We start from the raw sequence: 18886 nt of genomic DNA on the forward strand, positions 1-18886 counted from the left end.
CATCGTAACTTCGGCACTCTATTCAGCTAATTTTAGTTCAATGTTTTTTCGATTCAGTTCAATGATTGTATCAATGCTGCAAAGTTCAATATACTGTGACACAGAGACCTCAAATTTCATGCTTTTAGAATTTGCTTATTTAAATTTTCATTCACATACAGTTTTTTTATCATTATTGATTTTCAAAAAAAAAATGTAATCCTAATGTTAGAATCTACAGTATTTGGGGTCTATTTTTATTTGTTATTTTCAATTATAGTGTGAATTGCTTGTTCTTGCATATAAAGCACTTTAAACTGCATAGATTTTTTGAGTGATTGATTGATCTATAAGCAACTCTACAGAAGGCAATGGTTTCATTATCCAGCTCAATTAAGTTCAGTTTCTTATCCCAACCAACATTACTGAACATGAATTGTCTTTTAAACCAAATAAATGGTATTCATTAGAGAGGACCAAAGGTTCACCTGGTATTAAACTCCTTCCATTTATCAGGGTGCTGCATTAGTTTCTGAAGTGTGCCGTCGATGTCCTCTTTGACCTCCGCAAACGCCGTCCTCGAGTTCTCCAAAGTTTGCAGGGCTTGTTCGCTCTCTGGAAGCTTCATGATAAGTTCCTCCATATGCTGTAACCGCTTCTCACAAAGAGCCTGAGGACCCTTTTCCTTAAAAAACATCTACAAAAAAATATCCAACATAAGCGTTCCCTATTTCGATGGACAAAACCAATACTTATAGAGGGTTTAATGCAGGTGGCTCTCACCCTGTGCTCTTTGATTAACCTCTCGCTGCCCATGCTGGGCAAACTGCGGTTCTCACGGGCCAGTTCAGCCTGACACTCCTGCAGTGATGTCATCAGGCGACTCTTCTCCAGTTCCACCTTCAGGTGCAGCAGGTGATAGGGAATCTCTGTTTGGACATCCTGTAGAATACATGCATTTTCATATTGTGGGTCCAATTCAATTCAACAAGTTTTTTTCCCCCTTATCCTTTCAAGCTATAGTTTATAGTCGTATAGACCACTTAAAAATCCTTATTGATCCAAATAAAGCCATTTTGAGTGTGTTCAATGAGTGGTTGTGCAGTGAGTGCTCCCCGAGTTACAGGCTGATTGCTGGAGGGCGTGGCCTGTCAGTTGAACTGACATCACTTGAGCTTGCTACTTACAATTACATGCTGACATGCTAACTAACATTTATATTGATCTCTTGACATCTCATGTTTAATTACTTTATGTAAATAAATCTTATGGTTTATGCAGCGGTTGTGTGGCGTCTCCCTTTCTTTGTTGCGACCTTTGAGAAGAATCGTAACAAGTGTTTGATGATTTGAAAGAGGGTTAGCGTATTGGGATAAATAGGGTTAGCATAGGGTTAAATATGACAATTGGTTAACCCCTTCAGGTGTGAAAAGCCCATAATAGCAATCATATTATCAATATATAGGCCACCAATCGAAACATTTACTTAAAGGAAAAAACTGTAAAAAACATTTTTTTAAATCTAGCATTTCGAGATTAAAGTCGAAATGTTTCGAGATTAAAGTCGAAATGTTTCGAGATTAAAGTCGAAATGTTTCGAGATTAAAATCGAAATGTTTCGAGATTAAAGTCGAAATGTTTCGAGATTAAAGTCGAAATGTTTCGAGATTAAAGTCGAAATGTTTCGAGATTAAAGTCGAAATGTTTCGAGATTAAAATCGAAATGTTTCGAGATTAAAGTCGAAAAGTTTCGAGATTAAAATCGAAAAGTTTCGAGATCAAAGTCGAAAGAAACGTTTTGAGATCAAAGTCGAAAGAAAGTTTTGTGATTAAAGTCGAAAAGTTTCGAGATTAAAGTCGAAATGTTTCGAGATTAAGGTCGAAAAGTTTCGAGATTAAAGTCGAAAAGTTTCGAGATTAAAGTCGAAAAGTTTTGAGATTAAAGTCAAAAAGTTTTGTGATTAAAGTTGAAAGAAACGTTTCGAGATTAAAGTCGAAATGTTTCGAGATTAAAGTCGAAAAGTTTCGAGATTAAATTCGAAAAGTTTCGAGAATAAAATCGAAAAGTTTCGAGATCCAAGTCGAAAGAAACGTTTCGCGATTAAAGTAAAAAAAAGTTTTGTGATTAAAGTCGAAAAGTTTCGAGATTAAAGTCTAAATGTTTCGAGATTAAGACCGAAAAGTTTCGAGATTAAAGTCGAAAAGTTTTGAGATTAAAGTCGAAAAGTTTCGAGATTAAAGTCGAAAAGTTTTGTAATTAAAGTCGAAAGAAACGTTTTGAGATTAAAGTCGAAATGTTTCGAGATTAAAGTCGAAATGTTTCGAGATTAAAGTCGAAAAGTTTTGTGATTAAATTCGAAAGAAACGTGTCGAGATTAAAGTCGAAACGTTTCGAGATTAAAGTCGAAACGTTTCGAGATTAAAGTCGAAAAGTTTTGTAATTAAAGTCGAAAGAAACGTTTTGAGATTAAAGTCGAAATGTTTTGAGATTAAAGTCAAAATGTTTCGAGATTAAAGTCGAAATGTTTCGAGATTAAAGTCGAAAAGTTTTGTGATTAAATTCGAAAGAAACGTGTCGAGATTAAAGTCGAAACGTTTCGAGATTAAAGTCGAAAAGTTTCGAGATTAAAGTCGAAACATTCTGATAATACAGTCTTCCATTGAAGTGTGTGTGTTCATAACAGTGCGCGTCCACTAGCTCAGAGCACGCACGTGTGTAAAGAAATGCACTTGTGAAGTCAGACAGACAGACAGACAGACAGACAGACAGACAGACAGACAGACAGACAGACAGACAGACAGACAGACAGACAGACAGACAGACAGACAGACAGACAGACAGACAGATAGATAGATAGATAGATAGATAGATAGATAGATAGATAGATAGATAGATAGATAGATAGATAGATAGATAGATAGATAGATAGATCTCTAACCTTCCACTGTTTGTGCAGTTTCCTGACTGTTTCCTGTAGATTCTGTTGTTCTTGCTCTGGTAGAATATCTGTGAGTTCATCGCAGGCTTTAAGAAACGCATTGAGGATTCTCTGATCCAGCTGCCCAAAGAACTCCTGCAGTACGTTCAATAGAAGCATTTCGAAATCATGTCAGCTTTAAAATTTCTCCGCACATTTCCTTCTAGAGATCAAATAATGTTCAAACTCTGCTTTCGGCCTATTTGCCGAGCGCTAGAATAGACTGTTGGGATTCGTTTCTCACAGTGTGCTTTTTCAGAAGGTCCTCTGGGTTTCCTCTCTCGTTCATGGAGCTGCGAGCTATTTTCAGGACCTTCTCCAGCTCCACACGAGACTCCTCAAATCTCTTCATCAGGCTGCTGTTCGCCTCCACGTGTCGCTTCCATTCTGTGGTTTCTTTTACCATCCCCTTTTTGAGATAAACCAAACAAAAACACACATGTAGGCACAATTGAAACATCGATTGTTTCTCTCAAATGGATGACTTCTGTCTAATTCACATGATCCTCAGATTTTCGTTCAGAATAAAAGAGATCTCAAACTATGCTCAGATTTACCAAGCTACCTAAGTTTGCTATCAATAGTCATGATTGTGCATAAGACATGATGTTGTTCTTCTGTCGGTGCGGTTCCCACCTGTGAAGAGGCCTGAAGCTCTGTGATTCTCCTCTCCAGCAATGAAGTGTCCAGGTGTTTTAGGTTCTTACTGGTGTCCAATGATTTCAGAATGACCTGATGGTTTTTATCAATCACTGACAGACACTTTTTACAGCTCTGCTGATAGGTCACCAGCTCCTGATAATTGTATAAACAGAGAAATAAAAAGAGAGACAATTAATGGCAAATACATTTTAATATATTAAGTGCTTTAAAAACATAATGGCTGTCCACCACACCGATTTGGATGCAAATAAAGGACACAAAGGCACGGCATATCCACAATTATTTAAACAAACACTATTTAACGGACAATTTTCTTCATTTTCTAAAAATGAATTGACTTGAGTCAATGTTGAGCAAAATATTTCATTTTTTAAATATTACATATTTGATTTGTTATTTTGATTCGTTTTTATCAATATATTGTTTTTTTTTATTTTCCATTTTAATTTTAAAGTAATTTAATTGTGTTTTTGTCATTTAGTTTTTTTTTTTTTATATGTTTATGCAGTTTTTAATCATTTTTACTTTTATTTTAGTTATTTTAGTACATCAAGCTAACCTAAAGTTTTTTTTTTAGATTTCATTTTGGCTAACGTTTATATTATTTCAAGTAACAAAAATGTTGGGGTTTATTTTTTTTTTTATTTTTTTTTTGGGGGGGTGGGGGGGGGGGTAGTTTCGGTTAACAATGATAACTTCTACTTTTCAGTATTGAATGATATATTACTTGCAATTTTGTTTAAAATCTTGCAATAATTTTTTTTTCATGTGAACAGGCGGGGCAAACAGTATAATGACCCGTGCAACCCATAGGTCTTTAGTCACCTGACACTTCTGCTTGAAGTCTCCTGGAGCCTCAGAGTCCCGGGAGGAAGTGATGCGGCTCGCCTTCTCCAGCGACTGGTAGAACCCAGTGATATGTTTCTCCATCTCCTCTAATGGAGGCAGCATGGCCTGGGAGTCCCTCAGCAGGGGCAGAATTCTCTCTCTTATCTGAACCAGACATTGAGGCATAATGTGAGACGGTGTGATTATGGTTTAATGTGGCAGTTCAGTGGGAAATACAGGGCAGGCACCTTGCTGAGCTCATCCTTGATGTTTCCCATGTTAGCCAGCATCTGAGCGATCTCCTCCTCTGTGATGTCTTTGGTCAGCTGCTGCGCGTTACGCGTGGCCGACTTGTACGCCGCCTCCATGGACGGCACTTTGTGCTTGATGTCCTATGAGAAAGGAGTTGATATTTATTTAAGCATAAAATTCATGTATTATGTGCACTAACATTCAGAATTTGCACCAGCAACATTTTTTTTAAAAAAACTGTTCAGCCATCATACATTAAGTGATATTTTTAAATTTTAGACTGTTACAAAACAAAATCTATTCCACATAAATGCTGTTCTTTTTTAATTTTCTATTTATCAGAGAATCACGGTTTCTGGTAAGATATTAAAGCTACACTGTGTGATTTTTAACCCATCTAGCGGTGAAAAGGTATATGACCATCCAGTGAATATTAGTTTCTGTTCCTCTCAATTCCGATTTTGTTTTAACTCCTACGGTGGCCAATGTAGTCCAAGATTAACATGGCTTCCAGTTCGACCTCGTCCATGAGTGTTAACTCAAACGTAAACGCGAAAGGCGAAGCTTGAATTAACGGGTATGTCCCTCTTTGGCTAATGTACTTTCAAGATGGAGCGACCGACATTAGAACCCCTTACCCGTATGTATTTTCAATGGCATATTATACACTCACGACAATACTTTATTACTTGAACGAAGTAAATATACATTAATGAGCACATATATTTTGAATGAACCAAGTGTTATTAGCTAAGAATAAACTAAAAGAGTTACACAGTGTAGCTTTAAGCAGCACAAATGCTTTCAACATTGATAATAATAATATTTCTTGAGCAGCAAATCATCATATTAAGATTGATTTCTGAAGGATCATGTGACACTGAACACTGGAGTAATGATGCTGAAAATTCATTTTAAAATGTAGTAAACTAGAAAATATTACTGTTTTACTGTATTATTGATTAAATGATTAAAAATGCAGCCTTGGTGAGAAGAAGAGATTTCTTTAAAAAATATTGAAAAATCTTACCAACCCCAAACTTTTGATTAGTATTGTAAATAAGTCAATGTCCAGTGAGCTGGTCAAATGTCACACAGCAAAAAAAAAATTGTATCACTCTAAAGGGGTTTACTCTGTATCTGACCAATCAGAATCAAGAACTGTATTTCAGAGAGCCAGGTAGTAAGCGTTTATGAACTCTGATTACCTCAACGTCTTGTAGATGTGTCCTTATGTTGAGAAACGAAACTTGAACTGGTGTGTTCATCCTCTCATTGGCCATGTCAATAAATGCTTTTAAAGCGTCAATCCCATCGTCATAATCCTTCCTCAGTTTGTCCACTTCATCTGCTCTTGCATACTAAGAAAAATATGTGATCAGAATTAAGTTTACACCAACATGAACATCTACGTTACTTCTTAAAATGTGCTGAGTGACGCAACAGACATGAAACCATTACTTGAAACATATAAATAGACGCTTATGATCAGAAATCCTTAAAAGAGTAGTTCACTTTTGAAAAAACTTTTGCTGATAATTTCCTCACCCCCGTGTCATCCAAGATGTCCATGTCTTTCTTTCTTCAGTCGAAAAGAAATTAAGGTTTTTGATGAAAACATTCCAGGATTTTCTCCATATAATGGACTTCATTGGGAACCAAACGGTTCAAGGTCCAAAAGACAGTTTCAGTGCAGCTTCAAAGAACTTTAAACGACATCAGACAATGAATAAGGGTCTTATCAAGCAAAACGATCGGTCATTTAAAAAATAAATAAAAATGTTTAAGTTTTATAAGCACAAATGCTCGCCTTGCTCTAACGAACAAATCTTTTTTCCAGTCATGACCCGAAGGGTCCTAGATAAGACCCTTATTCGTCATCTGGTGTCGTTTAAAGCCCTTTGAACAGTTTGCAATTTGCACTGAAACTCTCATTTGGACCTTGAACCGTTTGGGTCCCATTGAAGTCCATTATATGGAGAAAATCCTAATTTCTTTTCAACTGAAGAAAGAAAGACATGGACATCTTAGATGACATGGGGGTGAGTAAATTATCAGCAAAAGATTATTTAAAAGTGAATGACTTTAAATGTACTTTAAATGTAATGCCACCTGTCTTACATGTTTGACTTTGACAAACAGCTCTCTCCATCTGCCGTTGAGAAGGAGCAGCTGCTGTTTGAGTTCTCGGGACACCGTCTCATCGCATGTCTCAATCAGGAAGTTTCCAGCATCGTTCATGTCCATGTGTTGCTGAATCCAGTGTGGAAGATTGCGGAAAAACTCCTACAGAAGAATTCACACCGTTTGAATACGCATTAGCTGTTTGACGTTTATCCCAACGCATTTGAAGTCACAAACATTGACAACACACCCGCTTGTCGCTCTCTGACCGGTTGAGCATCTTCTCGGCGTCCTCCAGCCAGGCCTGCAGACTGGCCACTGTGCTGCTGTATTTCTCCCAGTTGCAGATCACTTCCTCCAGCATGCTTCGGACGCTGCGCACCTCCACTGACAGGTTCTTCCACTGCGCTGTTGCATCGCTCAGAAACTTATTCACCCCTTCTACCTCTTCAGCTGAATGAAAATCACATTATGAATCAAAAAATGTCATTAATAATAAAGTCTTAAAGCATGTATGAAACAAATACATTTCTGAATCGTTTTTTTGAGGAACAGAAGAAGTGCAAATCTAGAGTCAAGAAGATGTGCACTGTAGCGGATTAGAGCATCAGATAATTCAAGTGAACTGCCAGTAGCTGTTCCTAGAAGTGAAATCACTGTAATGTGAGGTTAAACACTTGTGCACAGTCAGTCTAGATCAATCACGTTATCTAAGCAGTCACTGTGTTACAGAATACTCCGATTCCTCTAAACTTAAAGACACCGGTAACACTTTACTTGAAGGGGTGTGCATAAGACTGACATGACACCTTCATAATCATGACATGACTTATGTTATGAATATGAAGGAGGTTTTATGCATGTTTGTGACAACTGTCATTCGCTCAGTCATGCCATTTTTAATGCAAATATGACACTGTTTGAGATTTGTTATGACACCTTGACATAAACCAATACATCATAACCTGTCAGTGTCTGTCATGACAACTTGACATTACTAAGACAACACAACCTGTCATAAACATGACATAGCAGATTAATTATCAAACTTAAGAAACCACCTAGCTTTATTGGTTAGCATTACATTAAACTGTCAGGTGGTTGGTTTTGACATTGGCTGTCATGAAGCCATTATAACTTTTTAATGACAAATTCAATGTGCACCACTGTAGTTGAGGTCACGAAAAATATTCATGACACAGTTATAATGGCCTCATGACAGCTAATGTCAAAGCAGTTTAACTTAATTTAATGTCAAGTTGTCCTGACAAAGACAGGTTATGATGTCATGGTTTATGTCAAGATTACTTAAACAATGTCATATTTGCATTCAAAATGTCATAATTGAGCGAAAGACACTTATTGACAGTTGTCATAAACATGCATAAACCCTACTTCATATTCAAGACATACTGTATGTCATGTCATGATTATGAAGGTGTCATGTCAGTCTTATGCACACCCCTTCAAGTAAAGTGTTACCAAGACACCTCTCTATATATCTAGATATTATACCCTAGAATATGAAAAAATAATAAGGCCACATTACTACACCTGAAACGGTCCCTTTATATTCAAAGTTAATCTATTTTTGAAACCATGACAACCATATCCATTTCATGCTTCTTGCCATTTTCAAAAGATTAAATTGAAGAAATAAAATTTTGATATATACATTTTGATATTGATATATAGATATAATTGTGATTAACCGCATCTAACATAAACGTTTTTTAAAATATATATCAGTGCTGTCAAATCAATTAATCCCAATTAATCGCATCTAACTAACATAAACATTTATATATTACGACAATGTTACATTTAAAGAAATTAGGGGTACACAGTTTAAAGGACACCTTAATATTCAAACAGCATATTATAAGAGACACCACCATTTTCAGACAGGTTACACATACATGCACATATACAATAAAGTGCTATAAATGTTAATGTATTTTGTCAGATACATTACGATGTAAAACGATTATCATGATTAATTGCATCTAAAATAAAAGTTTGTGTTTACATAATATATGTGGGTGCACAGTGTATAATTATTTGATATATATATATATATATATATATATATATATAAATACACACACATGCTTGTATATATTTAAGAAATAGTTTCATGTATATACTGTATATAGATTTATATATAATTTATATTATTTATAAATATAAATATTTTATATATAAATAATATTTTTTATTAATATACAATTAATTAAATATACAAGCATGTGTGTGTATTTATATATATATATATATATATATATATATATATATATATACACACAAAATAATTATACACAGTGCACCCACATATATTATGTAAACACAAACTTTTATTTTGGATGTGATTAATCGCAATTAATCGTTTGACAGCCCTAATAAATATATTAACCAAGTTTAGTGTTTTGTTCTTCCCTTATTTTAAATATTTAAATTTCCCTCAAATTTTGATGGTTTAATCAAATTTGTAGGATCCTTAAAAACAAATATCCTCTTTTGGCCACTACTGTATATACACACACACATACCATATACATACACAAGTTTGGGATAAGTAAGATTTTTTTTATGTGTCTGAAAGAAGTCTCTTATGCGTATGCTGAAAATAATGTGACAACGAAAAAATAAAACTGTACTGGGTCTAAAAATAGGCTTTGTTTTCATTATGCAAATTATAACTTTTTTTCACTCTTGATTTTGGGGTGAAATATGACCTGAACATTCATTTGTGACAAATGAGAGTCAAGTGTAATTTTAAGTGAGAAATAATTATTAGTCCAGAGCACTTGTTTCGCCACTGAAATGATGCTTTCAAGGATGCTTGACAGAATGAGGCTGCCAGATCACAAAGCAAGAGGCTCATTTTGCCTGCTAGAGTCCAGAATTGCTGCCAGGGAATGATTATAAAAAGCTGCACGAATCTCCAGCCTCAGGGGAAAATGGATGAGAGTGAGATGCGTCTTACCTGAAGCCCCAGATTTCAAGTAGCCGTCTGCAGCTTGTTTCAGAGTCCGAAAGGTGGTTTCATATTGCTCAAAGAACTTACGGCCTTCAATTAACACCTGTGAGTGAATGAGGGAATGTGATATGTTAGCTGTGTTTTTTTTTTTTATAAAGCAGATTTAAAAGAGTTTATTAAGTAAGCTGGAGGGCGTACGATATAATTTTGCAGGAGAAGCTCCACTGAGTCCCGTCGGCCATATTTAATGATCCAGGATTTGAGCTTTGACTCCGCCAGCATAAGAAAAGCCATGAGACGATACTTCATCTCCCAGAATTCAAATTTAATCAGATGGACGTGAGATGACGTGGAAACAAAATTAAACCTGTGAAAACATGAAATAGCAGTAAATATATCAGTAATCGATGAGATTTAAGACCTTAGACCTTAGTATTTAAAGTCAACATGAAACAAAAAATAAAAATTAATTAATAAATGTTGCTGGTCTTATTGTGCATTATTCATTATTAGTTTGTTGTCCTCAAAATGTGATGACATTCTTCACCCTTGAAAAGACTTTATTTGATTTGAATGTAACCAAAGTTGGTGCATCATTTTATAAAATTCGCTGGTATGCAGCTAGAGTGTTCTGGGCGGTTGCTAGGGCATTGCTATGTGGTTACTAGATGAACTCTGGGTGGTTGCTAGGGCATTGCTATGTGGTTATTAGAGGTATTCTGGGTGGTTGCTAAGGATTTTCTGGCTGATGTTCTGTGTGGTTGTGAGCAAATTGCCATGTTATTGCAGGGGTGACTTGGGTGGTTGCCATGCCGTTGCTATGTGGTTGCAGATTTGTTCCACATGTTCTGAGTGGTTATGAGCGCATTGCTATGTGGTTACTAGGGGTTCTATGTGGCTGCACAGTTGCTCCACATGTTCTGAGTGGTTGTGAGCAAATTGTTATGTACTATGTGGTTTCTAGGGGTACTATATGGTTTCTAGGGTGTTGCTATGTGGTTACTAGATGAACTCTGGGTGGTTGCTAGAGCACTGCTATGTGGTTATTAGAGGTATTCTGGGTGGTTGCTAAGGAATCTCTGGCTAATGTTTTGTGTGGTTGTGAGCAAATTGCTATGTTATTGCTAGGGGTGACCTGGGTGGTTGCCAGGGCGATGCTATGTGGTTACTAGATGAGCTCTGGGTAGTTGCTAGGGCATTGCTATGTGGTTATTAGAGGTATTCTGGGTGATTTCTAATGATTCTCTGGCTGATGTTATGTGTGGTTGTGAGCAAATTACTATGTTATTGCTAGGGGTGACTTGGGTGGTTGCCAGGGCGTTGCTATGTGGTTGCAGAGTTGTTCCACATGTTCTGAGTGGTTATGAGCACATTGCTATGTGATTACTAGGGGTTCTATGTGGCTGCACAGTTGCTCCACATGTTCTGAGTGGTTGTGAGCAAATTGTTATGTACTATGTGGTTTCTAGGGGTACTATATGGTTTCTAGGGTGTTGCTATGTGGTTACTAGATGAGTTGCTAGGGCATTGCTACGGGGTTATTAGAGGCATTCTGGGTGGATGCTAAGGATTTTCTGGCTGATGTTCTGTGTGGTTGTGCGCAAATTGCTATGTTATTGCTAGGAGTGCCCTGGGTGGTTGCCAGGGCGTTGCTATGTGGTTGCAGAGTTGTTCCACATGTTCTGAGTGGTTATGAGCGCATTGCTATGTGGTTACTAGGGGTTCTATGTGGCTGCACAGTTGCTCCACATGTTCTGAGTGGTTGTGAGCAAATTGTTATGTACTATGTGGTTTCTAGGGGTACTATATTGTTTCTAGGGTGTTGCTATGTGGTTACTAGATGAACTCTGGGTGGTTGCTAGAGCACTGCTATGTGGTTATTAGAGGTATTCTGGGTGGTTGCTAAGGATTCTCTGGCTGTTGTTTTGTGTGGTTGTGAGCAAATTGCTATGTTATTGCTAGGGGTGACCTGGGTGGTTGCCAGGGCGATGCTATGTGGTTACTAGATGAGCTCTGGGTAGTTGCTAGGGCATTGCTATGTGTTTATTAGAGGTATTCTGGGTGGTTTCTAATGATTCTCTGGCTGATGTTCTGTGTGGTTGTGAGCAAATTGCTATGTTATTGCAGGGGTGACTTGGGTGGTTGCCAGGCCGTTGCTATGTGGTTGCAGATTTGTTCCACATGTTCTGAGTGGTTATGAGCGCATTGCTATGTGGTTACTAGGGGTACTATGTGGCTGCATAGTTGCTCCACATGTTCTGAGTGGTTGTGAGCAAATTGTTATGTACTATGTGGTTTCTAGGGGTACTATATGGTTTCTAGGGTGTTGCTATGTGGTTACTAGATGAACTCTGGGTGGTTGCTAGAGCACTGCTATGTGGTTATTAGAGGTATTCTGGGTGGTTGCTAAGGATTCTCTGGCTGATGTTTTGTGTGGTTGTGAGCAAATTGCTATGTTATTGCTAGGGGTGACCTGGGTGGTTGCCAGGGCGATGCTATGTGGTTACTAGATGAGCTCTGGGTAGTTGCTAGGGCATTGCTATGTGGTTATTAGAGGTATTCTGGGTGATTTCTAATGATTCTCTGGCTGATGTTCTGTGTGGTTGTGAGCAAATTGCTATGTTATTGCTAGGGGTGACTTGGGTGGTTGCCAGGGCGTTGCTATGTGGTTGCAGAGTTGTTCCACATGTTCTGAGTGGTTATGAGCACATTGCTATGTGATTACTAGGGGTTCTATGTGGCTGCACAGTTGCTCCACATGTTCTGAGTGGTTGTGAGCAAATTGTTATGTACTATGTGGTTTCTAGGGGTACTATATGGTTTCTAGGGTGTTGCTATGTGGTTACTAGATGAGTTGCTAGGGCATTGCTACGGGGTTATTAGAGGCATTCTGGGTGGATGCTAAGGATTTTCTGGCTGATGTTCTGTGTGGTTGTGCGCAAATTGCTATGTTATTGCTAGGAGTGCCCTGGGTGGTTGCCAGGGCGTTGCTATGTGGTTGCAGAGTTGTTCCACATGTTCTGAGTGGTTATGAGCGCATTGCTATGTGGTTACTAGGGGTTCTATGTGGCTGCACAGTTGCTCCACATGTTCTGAGTGGTTGTGAGCAAATTGTTATGTACTATGTGGTTTCTAGGGGTACTATATGGTTTCTAGGGTGTTGCTATGTGGTTACTAGATGAACTCTGGGTGGTTGCTAGAGCACTGCTATGTGGTTATTAGAGGTATTCTGGGTGGTTGCTAAGGATTCTCTGGCTGATGTTTTGTGTGGTTGTGAGCAAATTGCTATGTTATTGCTAGGGGTGACCTGGGTGGTTGCCAGGGCGATGCTATGTGGTTACTAGATGAGCTCTGGGTAGTTGCTAGGGCATTGCTATGTGGTTATTAGAGGTATTCTGGGTGGTTTCTAATGATTCTCTGGCTGATGTTCTGTGTGGTTGTGAGCAAATTGCTATGTTATTGCTAGGGGTGACCTGGGTGGTTGCCAGGGCGTTGCTATGTGGTTGCAGAGTTGTTCCACATGTTCTGAGTGGTTATGAGCACATTGCTATGTGATTACTAGGGGTACTATGTGGCTGCATAGTGTTCTGAGTGGTTGTGAGCAAATTGTTATGTACTATGTGGTTTCTAGGGGTACTATATGGTTTCAGGGTGTTGCTATGGGGTTACTACAGGGGTGCCCAATCCTGCTCCTGGCGATCGACTGTCCTACACAGTTCATCTCCAACCCTAATCAAACACACCTGAATGTGATCCTAAAGACCTTAATTGGCTACTTCAGGTGTGTTTGATTAGGGTTTGAGATGAACTGTGCAGGACAGTCGATCGCCAGGAGCAGGATTGGGCACCCCTGGGTTACTAGATGAACTCTGGGTGGTTGCTAGACCACTGCTATGTGGTTATTAGAGGTATTCTTGGTGGTTGCTAAGGATTCTCTGCTATATGGTTTCTAGGGTGTTGCTATGTGGCTGCAGAAGTGTTCCAGATGTTATGAGGGGTTGTGAACACATTGCTATGTGGTTACTAGGAGTACTATGTGGTTTCTAGGGTGTTGCTATGTGACTGCACAGTTATTGAACATGTTCTGAGTGGTTGTGAGCACATTGCTATTTGGTGGCTAGGGATGCTCTAGATAGTTGCTAGGTTGTTCTGGGGTGCGTTTCCTGAAAGCATTGTTAGCCAACTATGGTCGCAAGTTCTGTGGTTATCAGCATAGTTCAACGCGTCGATGTTTCCCGAAAACCATCGTTTCAACGAACAATCGCAAACAGCATTGCAAAGTTGTGCGGTTGGAACGACAGCTCTCGAGCTGAGGTTAAAAGCATAGTTTCTAGATTACATGACATGTGGACTCAATAAATCCTTATCTTGAGCAAAATAAGCAAGCTGACATTCAATACAACCTGTGTATTCCTTTTATTTAGAATAGATACAAATGTCATTTACGTCTTCGAGTTTGTCAAGAGATTTAAAGCATCGTTTTTGAAGAGTGCACATGTGCAAACATGCTCTACTATGCAAGAACGAGCCTATGATTGAATCTGTAAATAAAGCGAAATAACTGAGAAAAATTTGAAATGTTCCTCAGATGCCATGTCTGTAATTTACATCAAAACATCTAGCATTAATTCGATCTCAAACAGTTTCATTAAAATAAGTTATTACTCCATGCGTGTGATGTCATAAACCAACGTGGTTGAACGACCACTTCGCGACTATATGGTTTTGGGAAACAGTCGTGACTAGCTAGTTGATTTCCTCAACGATGCATAGTACTATGGTAGTGAAGCATCAAGTTACTGAGCTCTAAATATCGTAAGTTTCTATTTTTTGTCTGTTTGCCATTCATTCATGTATATAGCACATTAAATGCATTCCAAATGCTGTTTCATGTTGCCTATAAACAGTGAACCCTGAGGTCATCAAAGTTGACCTTTCCGCCATGTCCTGAAGCTGCTCTGGTGGAACCGGGACGCCGTTTACTGATCGGTCTCTGTGAATCTGTTGAAATGTCTGTCTGTGTCCCTCCAAATTCTTCAACACCTCCTATACAGAAAACAGACCAATTCTAATTTTAGAAGCACAGTGATCGGAGCAAGTCCCTCAAGAAATAGAAATAAGTTCTTGCACCTACCTTGTGCTGTTCCAGTTTTCTGTGGAAGATGTTGGCCGTCTCTTCATGGGCCTGTTGAATCGGTACGTCCTCTCTCAGGGAAAGTTCTGCCCGATGCAGCCAGGCTCCGATCACTCCCAGAGGGCCCGGCAAAGACTTGTCCAGATGGATGTGCCAGTCTAAGAGCTGCACAAACCACAAAAACGCATCGCAAAAATCAAAAGGAGAGATCTGTTTTTAAAGCTATTCACTGTTTGTGAGGACCCTTCAAGCTGTCAAGAGTCTGGCCAGATTTCGGTTTCCACACTATGGACTTGTTCCTTTGAACAAAACAGTCTCTGTGTGTCTGTTCCCTCTTCCCTCAGTAATGAACCCCGCATCCACAGTCTACGCTCCAATTCACTCTTAATTACAGCTAATGACAACTAGACAAGTGCAAACTCGTTTATACTCACAGCAGCAACAGTTTAGAATTTAAATGGAAAACTTGGTATGGTACAAATAGGTTCATTTTTAAATATTTATTGTGATTTTATTTGATTATTAGTGATAGCTAAGTGATAAGTTAATCTTGAAATGATAAGATGTGTGTTAATTTTCTCAAAAATTGCATTTGTGTTTCACTATCCATCCACATATTCAAACTTGAAACAATGAAATTAGTTATACATGCAACAACAAAAGCCCTTCAGTGTCATAGACAAAACCTAAGATTATAAGAGCTGCGGTGGTGGGGAAATTTTAAGTGAATCAGTCTGTTCGTCACACAAAGCAATTGTACAACTTCTGACTACTTTAATGGTGCTTTTTTGGTGCACCACATGTCTGTCCCAATTAATAATAATAATAATATATTTTATTTGTAAAGCACTTTTCATAGTTAAAAACAATCCCAAAGTGCTACAGAGTATAAACAAAGATAAAAACCGGGAAGAAAAATTTAAAAGTTAGCAAAAGGTAAAAAATGCTTGCTTAAAAAGTAGGGTTTTTAGTCCATGAGTTCAGTCCAATTCATTTTCATTGTATAATAAGTGATATGAACATAATGCTAAACATCTCCATTTGCATTCCATTAAAAAATGTTGAGTAAATAATGATAGAATTTTACTTTTTGGGTGAACAAACTCTTAAATTACATTTGGCAAAGCACTAACCCTGACAGACACATGATCCCAGGACTGTTTGACCACGGCCTGATCCACTGACAGTTTGCCGTCCCTGTGCACCGGCTGCAGGAGAGACTCAATCTGTTTCTTTCTCATCTCATACTGCACACGGAAGCTCTTAAAGGCCTGCAGTCAAAACAAGAAGGAATAAATACATCTGAACTGACACCAAACTCACAAATCTTTTCAAATGCAAAGAGTTAAAGGGATAGTTCACTTTGAAATTAATTTTGTTATGTTTTGGTTTTAGCTGGGCATCCAAGATGTAAGTGTCTTTGTTTCCACAGTAGTTTCAATTTTGATATTTTTAGGTCAAACCGTTCTTGTCAGTCAGTCATATAATGGAGGCCTATGGTCACCACCTCAAAGAGCATGCACAGAGAAGTCCAAATTAAACATGATTTAATGACTCGTAAATGTAAGTACACATTGATGGCCTAAGACACGAAACGAGCGGTTTGTGTGAGAAAACGAACAGTATTTAAATCGTTTTATCTCTTGTAACCACAGCCACGTCCAAGTGATCTGAGGGCGCGGGCGCTTCGGTCTGCGCAAGCGCTGGGAAAGCACCGAAAGTGATCTATTGCGTGTGTACGTCACTCATTTACACAGAGATTTCGGAAGCGTTACATTTCACTGTGAAGATCTAAACATATTTAGATATACAGGCAATCGCAAAGGAAGACGATTTCAATATATCAACAGACAATGTTGAAGAAGAGATCAATTCCGGTGCTTTTGCAGACCGAATCGCCCGCGCCCTTGGATCACTTGTACGTGGCTGTGGTTACAAGACGTAAAACGATATAAATACTGTTCGTTTTCTCACACAAACTGCTCGTTCCGAGTCTTAGGCCATCAATGTGTACTTACATTTACGAGTCATTAAATCATGTTTAATTTGGACTTCTCTGTGCATGCTCTTTGAGATGGTGACCATAGACCTCCATTATATGACTGACAGACATGAATGGTTTGACCTAAATATATCAAAATTGAAAATACTGTGGAAACAAAGACACCTACATTTTGGATGCCCTTGAGGTAAGCTATAACATACCAAAAATTAATTTCAAAGTGAACAATCCCTTTAAGCCAATCATACTAGATTTTATTTACATGTAGAGGTTCTAAAAGCAGCAAAAACAGCCTGTTTAATGCTAAAGATCAAGATCACAGAAGGAAAACTGTCAGCTTTACCTGATATTTGTCAGTGAGACTCTCTTCAGATCCCTGTGCACGCAGAATATCTCTCTCTAGCTGATCCAGCCAGATCTTCACCTCCCTCAGCACCTTGCGCTCCTCTTTCTGTGCACATCAGACAGAAAGAGACGACGATTTATCACTCGTTTAGCAGGTATTCAGCAAGAGACCCACAGCAAGTAACACAGCAGTGTGAAACAGTGAAAAACAGGAGAGAGAGTCCAATCCCAAAGACGAGGGAAGATCTTTAACTATTTTGTATTATTTTATAATACAAGGCTATTATGACCCTATTTATTAATACCACATACCTCAAGCATTAGCTCAATATCTTGTGGATCATACTGTCCAGGAGAGCAAAGGCACATCAAGAGATGCAAACACAACACAGTCAAGACGTTAGCAAGATAAAAGCCAGAGAAAGAGAGGAAACAAGCAGAGAGCATCCATCCACCGCAGAAAGGCCATTCTCAGGAAACTGTGACATCTGTATGTTTATACAATTCTTACTAATATAATTGACATGATACTGAACTTATTTGGTAATTTAATTCTGTTCAGTGTTATATTATACTAGTAAGATTATATATTCATATATATACACATATCAAATATCAGTATTTTACAGAAAAAGCATCAGAATAGTATTATTAGAATTTTTGTGATCTTTTTATTATTCAACGCTAAAAATGTTTTAAGAGTGTTAGCAAAAAGCATGTTTTAAGAGACAAAACATGATGAGTTATTCATTTTAATCCTAAATAGCCCTAAGCCCTTACAAAATAAAAAAAAAACATGGATTTCCCATGTTTCCCATGTGTAATCACGTGGATTTCACATGGGAACTGATCCAAGAACTGCAGGTTTCAGGTGTTTTTGCACTTGTGAAATTCATGTCGATTTTATGTTGAGGAACGCACACTTGAAATGTAATAACTAATTACGTTTCCTATAATTGTATAGCACATATGGCATCATTTCTTGAGAATGTCCCATACACTAAATGAACCTCATGCAGGTGAGACGAAATCGGCTCTTACCTGTAGAGCTGGGATAGAGAGAGCGAATGTAGGAATGGAACGAACCAGCTACAAATGCGCACGGTGAGTGACACAGACAGAGAGACAGAGTGAGCACACAGAGCAATGCATTATGGGTGTGATGCGAGAGTCAAAGACTCCTTGAATGGATTCCACATTGTGATTGACTACAGTAAATGGTTAGTGACTAATGAGCAAGCACTACAGCAGTGACTACATTAAATAACAACAGCAAGCGGCTGGTGTATTTTTAGCTTGTGCATAAGCACTAAATCGTACCTCCTCTTGCTGTCCATCTGTCTCGGACTGGTGGGGATCTGGGTAGTGCTTCAGGAACTGAGCTACATATGTCATTATGGATTTCTCATCAGGCTTGTCCACATCCACATCTGCAAGCAAAACAAACACAAAGTTGGAGGTTTGAACCCCACAAGAGGAATTGCTTGAAGTATTACCATTGTGTTAATTATCTATCCACATGCATGCACATAGTTTTACTTTTACTGTGCATTACCGGCATTTAAAATGTAAATTTGTATTGTTTCTTACAGGATTTGAAG

At 38.2% G+C, this 18886-nt stretch overlaps 1 protein-coding gene across 10 annotated transcripts in view; it reads right to left on the reverse strand.

The window, feature by feature from the left end:
* The window catches only part of syne1b (spectrin repeat containing, nuclear envelope 1b), a 164356-nt gene that overhangs the window by 117943 nt on the left and 27527 nt on the right, over window positions 1–18886 (reverse strand). For 9 of the 10 annotated variants that reach the window (XM_089120128.1, XM_089120131.1, XM_089120130.1 and 6 more), the window contains exons 8-25: window positions 18606–18715; window positions 17598–17630; window positions 17284–17391; window positions 16072–16209; window positions 14939–15103; window positions 14738–14850; window positions 10003–10171; window positions 9811–9907; window positions 7075–7277; window positions 6822–6986; window positions 5909–6061; window positions 4697–4840; window positions 4446–4613; window positions 3594–3752; window positions 3202–3366; window positions 2919–3053; window positions 763–921; window positions 468–676 (exon numbers count right to left, since the gene is read on the reverse strand). In XM_089120128.1, the coding sequence (XP_088976254.1) occupies window positions 468–676; window positions 763–921; window positions 2919–3053; window positions 3202–3366; window positions 3594–3752; window positions 4446–4613; window positions 4697–4840; window positions 5909–6061; window positions 6822–6986; window positions 7075–7277; window positions 9811–9907; window positions 10003–10171; window positions 14738–14850; window positions 14939–15103; window positions 16072–16209; window positions 17284–17391; window positions 17598–17630; window positions 18606–18715 (2593 nt within the window). The remainder of the gene's footprint in view (window positions 1–467; window positions 677–762; window positions 922–2918; window positions 3054–3201; window positions 3367–3593; window positions 3753–4445; window positions 4614–4696; window positions 4841–5908; window positions 6062–6821; window positions 6987–7074; window positions 7278–9810; window positions 9908–10002; window positions 10172–14737; window positions 14851–14938; window positions 15104–16071; window positions 16210–17283; window positions 17392–17597; window positions 17631–18605; window positions 18716–18886) is intronic. The other variant, XM_089120129.1, reaches the window with a different exon arrangement.

This window comes from Pimephales promelas, chromosome 15 (genome assembly GCF_988280905.1).
Source record: "Pimephales promelas chromosome 15, fPimPro1.hap1.1, whole genome shotgun sequence".
Lineage (NCBI taxonomy): Eukaryota > Metazoa > Chordata > Actinopteri > Cypriniformes > Leuciscidae > Pimephales > Pimephales promelas.